Raw genomic sequence first — 12,390 nt, 5'->3', positions numbered from 1 at the left:
GCATGTTATATAATCAAGAGAATGGAAATTCTAACTCTACAGATCCAAATATTGAAGGAAAATGGGCCTAGTCAATGAACTGGCATCTTCTTGGTGGCTCTTTGGTTAGACATTCCAGACCACTGACTATGAACAAAGTAAACCTCGCTCTTTTATTAACCACCTGTGAAAATGAGGGCAAAAGATCAACTAGGTCATGGGCAGATTGCCAGATTCTCTCTGACGAACTAGAAATAGATGCTGCTCAAAAGTGGGCTGACCTCTTCCTTTTGTACTTCTCTCCCTTCAATACCTACTTAGGTAATATTTATCATTCTTATCTGAATTGTAAATGCCAGAGTAACCTCACTTGAAAATGATGCTTTAAAATTTCTTGAAATTATGCACTCAACTTTTATTTCTTAGCTTGGAATATATATGCCCCTCAGCTCTAAATTTTCTGAAAATTTTGCATTTTTACCATTCTCTGTAGTCTTTTATGGATGGTATCCAATAATCAAAGCTGTACAATGTAAATTTTCATGGTGTTATGAGGATAATTTATTTTCTTTCATTCTCAGAGAAGCCAGGAAGCTATCTCTTTTCCAGTTGGGATGAAACTGAATATCTGGATTGGAAAATTCCTAAGTACACTGGGTATATCATGCACTATCATGCCACTGTGTTTAACATCTTTTGAAAGTAGAAACCTAGCATAAGAAATTGTCAGGCCCTAAAATGAATGGGATGGAATTCCTAGTAGCTCATATCCCCCCTCATTGAGAGGTAGGGAACACAAAAAAGAACTAGAAGAGTAATATTTGCATGGCTTTTTAAGTTCTTTCTATTAAAAATTTTTTATATAAAATCATCTGCCTAGCAGAGAGCTTCTTTAATAGGGTATTTGTTTTTTATAGGTAGCCTAAAATTCTGTTCTCCTCTATTTTGCCCATAAGAAAAGGAAGGGAAGATTTTCTTATAAAGAAATGCAGGAAAACTGGTTTGTACCAGAAAATGGAAATGCAGCCTAGCAGAGTTGCTACCAGTAATGCTTATATAAGGGGGATTTGGAGTTAAGAGTGGAATGAGGGATGACAGATGTTTACACACAAGTTTACAATATGCTTCTAAGTAGTACTGTCCTCTGCAAATAATACTCTCTTCAAGACAACTTTAAGACATTGAAAATAAAAATAAATTTGTTGAATGAGATCAGTTGCCTATAGAGGTGAATACATCCAAGAGCTTTTCTGTTAATAGGGATCCAGGAGTGTCTCCAACACCAAATTCAAATTAGCATGGCCTTGATGCAGCTCCGACAGAACATGACTGGAATCTGAGTCTAAGCAAGGAAGCTGAAACCCAATTAATTAAACTATCCCAGGTCTTAACAAAGACCGTGCCAAGAAAAGAAGGATGGGCATGGAGCCTAGACAAGGAGAGCTGAATAAGCAGCTGTGTAGTTATTGGTAGCATGAGTTCTGCACTGCCCAAGCAAGTCTTGTTTTGGCTGGATGAATTGAGCTTCCTAGTCTGCTGAAAGGGTTACCCTTAGAGTGGAAATGATTCAGATTGCTTACCTCCACTGAGTTCTAGTTTCCCCATCAGTAAGAACAGTAGGAACTAAGTTCCAAGAGGTAATAGGGTATACTTTATATAGGATCTTCAGGCCACCATGTAGACTTGATTAATATTATAGGGATCTACAGAGCCTTTGGAAGTAGAGGGGCTTGAGTAGAGGAGTTATTGGGATTATCAGGAACTAACATTGTAAAAGGATTAGAAGGATCAAATTAGCTAATCCGTGTAAGGCCTTAGCACCATGCCTAGTCTATTAATAGTGCTCAATAATTGGTAATCATGATTATAATTCTATACTTCAGTGATGCTATCAAAGTAGCTCCTCTTCACCAAGACGACATCATGAAGAAATGGAAAATCTGAATAGTCCTATAACTGGTAAGGAAATTAAATCAGTAACCAAAAAACCTTCCAACAAAGAAAAGCCTTGGATCAGATGGTGTCACTGGTGAATTCTACGAAATGTGTAAAGAATTAACATCAGTCCATCTCCACACATACAATCCTCCAAACAATCCTCCAAAACAAATTGAAGAGGAGAGAACACTTCTAAATCATTCTGTGTGGCCAACATTACCCTGATACCCAACTTAGACAAAGACATTATAAGAAAAGAAAACTAGAGGCCAATATCCTTGATGACAATTGATGCAAAACTCCTCAACAAAATCATGGTAAACAGAATTCCACCTACCTGGTAAGAAGATTAGATCATGACAAAGTGGGATTTATTCCTGGAATCCAAGGATAGGTCAACATACGAAATATCAATCACTATAACACACCACATTAACAGAATAAAGGGGGGAAATGATCATATCAACTGATTCAGAAAAGGCACTGACCAACTTTAACAGTCTTTCACGATAAAAATACACAACAGAATAGGAATAGATGGAAACTACTTCAACACAATAAAAGCCATATATGAGAAACCCATGTTGTACTCAATAGTAGCATCAGACCCAATGATGAAAAACTGAAGGTTTATCCTCTAAGATCAGGAACAAGCCAAGGATGTTAACTTTTGCCCTGCTATCCAATACAGTATTGTCAAACAGCACTCCAAGTTGCAGTCAGAGCAATTAGACAAGAAATAGAAATAAAAGGCATCCCAATTGGAAAGGAAGAAGTAAAATTATCTCTGTTCACAAATGACATACTTTTATATGTAGAAACCATAAAGATTACACACACGCACATACACAAACACACACACACCACTAGAAGTAATAAATGAAGGGCACCTAGGTGGCTCAGTCAGTTAAGTGTCCCACTCTTGATTTCGGCTCAGGTCATAATCTTGTGATTCATGAGTTCGAGCCCTGCATTGGACTCTGCACTGGAAGTGTGGAGCCTGCTTGGGATTCTCTCTCTCCCCACTCTCTCTTCCTCTCCCCTTCCCCCACTCTCTCTCTCACACACACTTTCAAAATAAATAAATAAATTTTTAAAAAGAAGTAATAACTGAATTCAGTAAAACTGCAGGCCCCAAAATATATGGACAAAAATCAGTTGCATTCCTATACACCAACAATGAGCAATCTGAAAAAGAAATTAAGAAAACAATTTCATTTAAAATAGCATCAAAAACAATAAAATACTTACTAATAAACTTAGCCAAAGAAGCAAAAGACTTTTATACTATAAACTACAAAACATTGCTGAAAATGATTCAACAAGATACAAATAAATGGAGAAATAAACTGTATTCATGGATTAGAAGACCTAATATTATTACGATGTCAGTACTACTCACAGCAATCTAACTAGTCACTGCAATTGCTATCAAAATCCAAATGATGTTTTTTGTAGAAGTAGAAAAAAATCCATCCTGAAATTCATATGGAATCTCAAGGGACCCCAAATAGCCAAAACAATCTTGAAAAGAACAAAGTTGGAGGTCTCATGCTTACTGGTTTCAAAACTTACTACAAAGGTATAGTGTGCTACTGGCCTAAAAACAAACACAGAAGCCAATGAAATGTAATAGAGACTCTAGAAATAAACCTTCACATGTATGGTGAATTGACTTTTCACAAGGGTGCCAAGACCATTGATTGGGAAAAGGACAAACTTTTCAACAAATGGTGTTGGGAAAACTGGATATCCACATGAAAAGGAATTCATTTGGACCCTTGCTTAAAATGGATCGAAGACCTAAACATAATAGGTAAAACTATAAAAGGCTTAGAAGAACACATAGAGAAGAAGCTTGATGGTATTAGATTTGACAGTGATTTATTGAATATGACAACAAAAGCATAGACAACAAAACAAAAAATAGACAAATTGGACTTTGTAAAAATTAAAATTTGTGTACATCAAAGGACACTATCCACAGAATGAAAAGGCAGCCCACAGAATGGGAGAAAATATTTGCAAGCCATATATATCTGACAAGGGACTAATATCCAGAATATATAAAGAATTTCTAGAATTCAACAACAAAACATAAACAACTCAATTTAAAAAAAAAAAAGGCAAAGGCCTTGAATAGACATTCCTCCAAAGAAGATCATAAATGGCCAATAAGCACATGAAAAGATGCTTAATTTCACAATAATCATGAAAATAAAAAACTACGAGATACCACTTCATTCCCATTATTATAGCTTTTGTCAAAACAAATGAACAAAATCTTTAGAAACAAGTGGTGGCATGAATGTGGAGAAATTGGAGCCCTTGTGCATTGCTGGTGCATTTGAAAACACTATAGAAAGCAATATGTCCATTCCTTAAAAAATTAAGGCTAGAATTACCATACGATACAGCAATTCCACTTCTGGGTATATACTCAAAAGAATTGAAAACAGGGTCTTGAAGAGGTATTTGTACATGCATGTCCTTAACAACATTATTCCCAATTGCCAAAAGGTGGAAATGACCCAAATGTCCATTGACAGATGAATGTGTAAACAAAATGTGATATACGCGTATGATGGAATATATATAACAGGGAAGGATATTCTGACATGTTTCAACATGGATGAACCTTGAGGACATTATGCAAAAGGAAATAAGCTGGATGCAAAAGGACAAATACTGAGTGATTCCACTTACATAGGTACTGAGAATAGTTGAATTTATAGAGACAGAAAGTAAAAGGGTGGTTGCCAGGGGATGGGGAGAAGGGTAAATGGCGAATGGGGAGTTAGTGTGTTATGAATGTAGAGTCTGAGTTGATGAAAAGAATCCTGGAGATGGATGGCAGTGATGTTTGCACATCACTGTGGATGTCCTTAATGCTACACAACTGTATATGTAAAAATAATTAAAAATGTGAACTTTATGTTATGTCTATTTTATTACAATTTTTAAAATGTAGCTCCCCCCTTCCTCTGAGTTTGTATTCTCCAACAGATTTCTGGTTATCATTTCTCTTTATGTATAATTTTCCTGTAGAGAAAATAAGTGGTTGGCTCAGCAAGCCCTACACTGACAGTCCTTCAGGCTGACGACTAAACAGTCATTCTGATTTATACATCAGGCTCTTGTAAGTGTGGGTAACAAGGAACTAGGTCTTACAGAAGGATGAATGACAAAACTGTGTTTCTAGAAGGCATAACAGAGACTCAGACCCTAAAAAGCAGTGACAGCCTAAGCCTGGGGTCTAGCGATGTCTTGGTTACCACTTCTCTGTCTAGTAGCAAAGCCAGCCTGTTACAAAAAGCAATGCCATTTTCAACTCCAAGATAGGCCCTGTTTCCCTTCCTTTTTATAAAACTAATTTTTTTTCATTTGATTTATTTAAGAGTGGGAACACACAAGCAGGGGAGAGGGGCAAAGGGAAAAGAGAGAGACAGAGACAGAGACAGAGAGAATCTTAACCAGCCTCCATGCTCAGCAAGGAACCAGATGCAGGGCTCCATCTCACGACCCTGGAATCATTATCTGAGCTGAAATCAGGAGTCGGACACTTAACTGACTGAGCCACCCAGATTCCCCCTCCCCCCAAACTAACTTTTAGTTAAAAATCCCCAGGAATGATTTCCCAAACCACAATTACCTTCTCTTCCTGTGTCAGGCAGACTACTTTGTTGGCGTAAGAACTAGATAAAACTTAGCACTGCTGTAGAAACACTTGCTTAGTGTGGGAACTGTGCCCTTCTTCTACTGCCAACATTGTTAAGGGAGAGGAAGAGGGGAGAAAAACAGCACCACTTAACCAGGAAGGCAATTTTAAAAGAATAAGATAGGGGCGCCTGGGTGGCTTAGTCCGTTAAGCGTCCGACTTTCGCTTAGGTCATGATCTCGCGGTTCGTGGGTTCGAGCCCCGCGTCGGGCTCTGTGCTGACTGCCAGCTCAGAGCCTGGAGCCTGTTTCAGTCTGTGACTCCCTCTCTCTCTGACCCTTCCCTGCTCACGCTGTCTCTCTCTCTCTCTCCGAGAAATAAATTTTTTAAAAAAATTTAAAAAAAAATAAATAAAAGAATAAGATAGAAACCCTCCTTCTCTGTATATTCTGGACTCCCCTGTCTTCACAGGGTAGGACGGGAGTCTCTTCCTTCTGCTCTTAGGATGTCCACTGTTGATCCATAAGCCTTCTTGCATTGCACTGACACCGCCTGTTTACTCTGTCTCCCAGTGGAATGGAGGCAACTTCAAAAACTCTGTCTTCAGTCTTTGTTTCCTCAGAGCTAGGGCTGTCCTGGCACACAGTAAGAACACCGTAACTCTGGGCCAGAAAACTAAACAGCATTCTGTTGTGTCTCATTAACTCTGCAATCTCACCAATTATTACACATTACAATTGCAAGACCACCAAGAAAGGAAAGAAAGTACAGTCGAGAGTTCTAAAACAGTCCAGTTTTAGAGTTATTATCACCTTGACTGAAGGCCTGGACCTTGGAAGATACGGCCACACAAAGATTGAAGCCTAATTGGTATCACTTCATAAATACATAAATGTGCACATACATCTACACAGACCAAAACCTGCTTTCTTAATTAGTTCACCTGGCGTCTCTGTCTTGAGCTTTTCCTCTCAGACCAGGCATTGTTTCAGACTTGAAAGAATCACTTTCTGGTCTGAATACCAGGTGACTAAAAATAGAGAGAGGGACTTGTCCCCATTTCTTAGCTTTAGTTTATTCTGAGGCTCGGCTCTAAAAAAGAGTATTATTTGCTGTCTCCACCAAGGCAGCTTTAATGATGAGGATCAGTGTATCAAAATGGAAAACACTTTTGCCTCCAGGCAAGACTATAATAAAATACGCTCATTCATCATCTGCCGAGAGGAAACATGTCACTACAAAATTACTAGGTAATGAAAAATCTTGGCAGTCTTATGGCACTTTTAATCAGAAGATCTCAAAACAGTCCCACACTATCCTCAACAAAGTCTTGTCATCAGCAGGATGCAAAGTGGAAAGTGTCCCTTTCTATAGTATAATACGCCACAAATCTAAGAGGTTTTTTTAAAGTTAAGCAAATTAGTAAAAAGCAAATAATAATGATGATGATTATATACATAGATACATTTACATATAAATACACATACACATGAAATTTTAATTTAATTGCATATCGAGTGAGATCATGGACAAATATTTGATTGTAAATCCTCAAGCACCACACAAGTAATAATAAGGAGCTGGGCTTCGATCCTGGCTCTGCCGCTTCCTCCTTCTATGACCTTAGGCAAACGTCCTACCATGTCTACGTGTCAGTGTCCTTATTTATAACAAGGGGCTCATAAGAATATACACCTCACTGTAACTTGGGTCCATGGGATGCTCCCTGTAAAGCTGACATATGACAAATGCTCTGTAAATATTAGCCCCCCACATTTGAACTACAATAGAGGCCTATTTACTATGCCCACGGACCCACTCCCTCCTCCCCCCGACAGCCTGGTCTTAGTTTCATAATGCTTTCATTTCAGCACCACCAGTTTGGTCTCACTTCCCTCCCCACCCAATTTGGGACCCAAGCAGCCACTGCATTTGCTAAGCCATGGGATCCATTCTTCTTTGCCCTGCCCCACCTCATGTTCCTCTCTTCCTTCTGTGATATCCTCAGGCCAGGAAAGTTACAATGACCTCAGCTCCAGTTTTCTCAACTCTAATCCATCCTACATAGCTGTACCTGTTTATGAAGTCCTGAGCATGACATTTCTCTGTTCAAAATTCTCAAAGCTTCCCCACTGCCTACTAAGTTCACTTCTGATCACAGCACTCAAGACATCCCACTTTTGGGTTCAATCTACCTTTCCAAAGTACCTCTCCAACTTAGCCAATCTGACATACCTATCCCTATGCCATATCCCCCCACATCCATGGTTTTGCTCATACAACTTTCTTCTATTGCAATGTCCTCCCCTTCATCTCTGCCCTTAAAAATCCTAATCTGCCTTCTAAACAACCAATCTCAAATTCCACCTCCCCTGCAGTGTACCTTTCCAGCCTCCTTTGAGCTGTCTCATGTGTGTCTTCTTTGGGACACTTATATTTCATCTTGCACTGAGGTTGTTTCCATCATAAGGCCTCCCTCACCTCTGTAGCCTGTCCATGACTTTGCTCTTACAAGTGGACAATTAATATGGATGTTAAGCTGCTGTGTTTAATGGTTATATTTGAATACACATATTTACTTTGAGTCCCTAGGTCACATATGCCACTAAAACAGGGAGATAAAATAAAATCAACCCTTTGTATTTGCTGCTGTATTTAGCAATATAAGATGGGTCCTGGGTTGCTGGAATCAAAATGATACATCATTGGTTCCTTTAACATGCAACAAATAAAAACTTGGCCATGATGTCCATTCAACTAACTATAGTACTGCTAAAAATATCTTAATCTGCATGTGGATATAAACTGAAAATTGACCAACAAATGTTTTGGTTTTTGCTTGTTTGTTTTTTGAGGTTTTGATTTAGTGGTTCTTGGGGGGGGAGGGGACAAACCATTACAGTTCTTGCTATAACAGAAAGCTTGGCAAAATGCTCTGTCCAATCTCAGAATAGAAAGATGTAGAAAATAGAGCTGAGCTTCAGTAATTTAAGATAAGCCTGTAAAATATTCAATGAAACTATTTTTAAAAATATGTTTTAACCCTATCTTTACTGTTTAGCAGTTTTCAATGCTAATGAGTCTTCTTGATGAGCAAATCAGACAAAGTATGTGAAAGTAGATGGGAAAGAAATGATTTTTGAAAGTCAGAATATCTTAGTAATGGATCCCCAAATACTTCTCAGATTTTTAAGTCTGGTCCTAAGCTACTTGGTCGGGAATATATCCAAAAACTACTCAAGAGGCATCTCTAGAAAACACTATTCAAGAAACCCTGCCTCTTGGAGTTACCAAGAACTTTGGCATGGTTGTATATCTCAATCCGGTCAGAATACTCAACAGTGAAATTTTCAGTAAGACCTCTAAAAAGAAGATAAATAAATCAAAATTATGCCTTTTAAGAGCAGCAGCATTTTTTTTTCAAATAACTTCCTTCTCCTGCCTCTAAGTCTTGGAAAACTATCAGAGGAATGCCCATATTATGAATAGTTTTATAGGTTGGTTCCTTTCTTTACTACCATGCATAGGGTTCATCATTTCCAAATTTTCCCAGACTGCTTTGATACCATGTGATCCCTTTTAAGTAGGGACAGTTTCTTAATTCTATGATCAAGTCTTCTATATTGTGGGTTTTCATATAAATAAATTCATGTACCAGTTTAAAAAAAAAAAAAAGCTTTCCCAGACTACCTTACCCTTAATCTTTTATTGAGACACTTGGCTCTGAAGCACCATGGGCAGTTAATTAAAGACCAATTTTGGGCATTGTTAAGGCCCCAGTGCATATTATCCTTGCCTCTACATCCTTTGAAAACCTTATGAGAATTTAAAAGGGTTTATACACTTCCTGTCACTACTAAGAGTTCCCTTTAACATCTTATTCGCTAATAATATTAACCAAGTTTTTTCCTGAAGGAATCCACCAAATGATCAGAACTCTCCTCCAACACCATTCCTTCCATAACAGCATTGGGAAAACTCACCGTTGGCGTTTCAATAATTGATGGTCTGGGGATAGAAGTCTGGAAAGTAACTGCTTCACAGTCCAATTTACCGTCTAAGGACCCAGGTGAACCCTCAGGGGTCTCAGCAGGCTGGTTGGCACTGTGGTTACTTGAATTCAGATTTGCACTGCCATTTCTCTCTGAATGGGTGCTGGAATCTCGTCTTTTCTCTGGAATTCCTTCTTCCCCTCTCGAGTGACTCAGGTGCTGGTCTGCTTTGGCCGTGGGCTGAACATAGATGGTGGAATGAGTATCAGCTGCACTGGGCTGATCAAAGGGAGCATTCTCCCTTGTATTCCCAAAACAAGCAAGCAGAGCTGAGCATGGAAATGGACGCATCCTTCTAGATGGAGATTTCAGTCTTTTGGTGAGCCTTGCTTTCCATGTGGACATGACCTGCAGTAAAACATTGCAAAGTTCAAAGCAGGGGAAACTTTTCCAGGGATTCAGATCACCTCCAGTTTTCTTATAGTAACTATCTCCTTGTCTGAAGAGAAGGACTGTCCAGTGGTTACTCCCAAATACAAGATTAGGAGATGGCAGTTCCACCCTCTCTAGGAGTCACTTAGCAGCCAACTCCCCTTTGGAAGCGTCCATCCCGGGTGATTTCACGCTCTTCCTTCCTTGATGCTGTCACTGGTTAAAGAAAGCTGTCTGTGAAGCATGTGCTGGCTTGGGTTACAGTCCCTAGGCAGGGCAGACGCTTCAGTGTAAGGTAGTGCCAAGTCAATAGACAGTTGCTTCAGGTTACCTTGGAGGCATAAAGATAATGTAGCCTGATAGCATTCGCCATAATAGCGTCAGCCTGTGTATCAATAACATCATAACAGCAACATAACCTTCTTGGGTTACCCCCTTCAAATATTTATTCCTCCAAACAAAACAAACACCACCAACTTATCCATCACAAATGAAGACCCCCAGAGGGTCCTCAACCCTGGCAGCTGTTTCATTTTTCAAATAGGAGGTACATTTGAATCTTTTGTCTGGGAAGATCCCTGTTTTTTGGGATTGATGTCACAGGGACTTATCTGGATCTTTCCTGAATCTTCTTCCAAACAAGTTTCCTGGCTTCAGGATCCATATTGCTCCTTCTGGTAACTATAAAGAGTCATTGTTAATTTGCTTTTTCACTACCTATCTAGGTCCTTGGTTAATTTTCAACAACACCAAAACAAAATAATAACTAACCAAAATGAACAATTAACACAAGTATTATGTGTGAATGTGTGTTCCCTTCATTTACTGTATGTATTATTTAATTTTAGAAAATAACCCCTTTTGAACAAAGATCTTCTATTTTTCAACACATCAATATGTAAGTGGTGAAAAATAGTAAATTATAACCATATTCTAAGAATATGCTCAAAATTGAGATTTTTCCTTAGCAAGCATCTGCTAGAAATGTTAGAGAAATATAATACTGTAATGATATTACCATTAATAGTGACTTTCAGATCAAGATTTCAGGGTATATTACCCATTCTAATTTATTCATTTTCTCTCTCTTTTATTTTAATGTCAAGATGTGCTTTTAAGTCCAGGCAGGTGGTGGATATTATAGCACTAATCCTCCATTAGACAGAAAACAATTCCTTGAAATTTCAAGAGACTAATGCAAGGTTATGCTGTTGAGAAGGGCTGGTAGCAAGTCCAAGATCACTGCTCCCTATCTGATCTCTGAGTTTCATTCAACCTGACAGTCATCAACATAACAGCTATACTGGGAACATTGCTCTGAATGGGCAGTCATAGCCATCATACACCAAGTCAGATTTGGCTTGAGGAAGGCAGATAGAGTATCAATGCAGACTTTGATGTAGTCTTTACCAAAGTTTAGAAATAAATGGGGCCTCAGTCAGTTAAGTGTCTGACCTTCGCTCAAGTCATGATCTCATGGTTTGTGAGTTTGAGCCTCATGTGGGGCTTTATGCTAATAGCTCAGAGCCTGGAGCCTGCTTCTGATTCTGTGTCTCCCTCTCTCTCTATTCTCTTCCCCAACTTGCACTCTGTCTCTTTCTTACAAAATATTTATAAAAAATTTTTTTAAATAAAAAGCCACCATTACTGAGAGGTTATTATGCAGCAAGCCCTGTGCTAACCCAGGTACACCAGATGGAAATCTTAAGAGTTGATTCTCCTTTTATTTTTTTTTATTCTTTCAGATTTATTGATATATTTGTCATTTTGATTCTCCTTTTAATATCCAAGTACAAGCAGTGCAAATCCCCCCTCCCTATGATAGCAAGAAGTCCAGGCTTTTAGCAGGCTCCCCCACAAGTGTTCCTGAGAGGCCTGGAAACATGTTTTGTCTCCCTTCGGCCATGGTTGCTGTCATCCCCTCGGACAAGGTGACTCCAAGATGCTTCCCTCAGGTGGCTCCTTCTTGGTCCCCTCTCTACCAAGTACGGTTGCAGTCAAGTGAAGATTGGTTAACAAGACTTTATTGAAGGCTTGTGGATGACAAGAGGGAATTAAAGAGAAGTAAAAATCATTCTTAAACCTGGTCTCATTCACTCAGTCATTTATTCCCTCAACTACATGCCAAGCACTGTCTAGAACTCAAGAGACAGCAGTTAACAATGCAGCTTTCAAGAGGCTACAGTTGGTAGACATTTGGGCAAAAAAGTTCTGAGCCTTCCCAGACCTGTTGACTCTCTCTTCTTGGCCCTGACTTTGCAGCCCTGCCACAGTGACCACCTCCCCTGTCCCAAGGGGCGCACCTCTGGCCAGAGTGCCAGCTCTGGCCCACGAAGAACAGTGGCTTCATTTTAGCTAGCAGGGTAGCTAAGTCTTACCTAAAATAACAAC

The 12,390-nt window shown here is 39.1% G+C and overlaps 1 protein-coding gene across 1 annotated transcript in view; it reads right to left on the bottom strand.

Moving 5' to 3' along the window:
* Positions 1 to 9,972, bottom strand: part of FAM107B (family with sequence similarity 107 member B) — a 221,611-nt gene extending 211,639 nt beyond the window's left edge. Inside the window, exon 1 of the mRNA XM_077758465.1 lies at positions 9,559 to 9,972. Coding sequence (XP_077614591.1) covers positions 9,559 to 9,972 — 414 coding nt within the window. The remainder of the gene's footprint in view (positions 1 to 9,558) is intronic.
* Positions 9,973 to 12,390: the final 2,418 nt, after the last annotated feature.

Source organism: Crocuta crocuta, unplaced genomic scaffold (assembly GCF_008692635.1).
Source record: "Crocuta crocuta isolate KB4526 unplaced genomic scaffold, BGI_CrCroc_1.0 scaffold32, whole genome shotgun sequence".
Lineage (NCBI taxonomy): Eukaryota > Metazoa > Chordata > Mammalia > Carnivora > Hyaenidae > Crocuta > Crocuta crocuta.
This window is presented reverse-complemented; position numbering and strand designations above follow the sequence as displayed.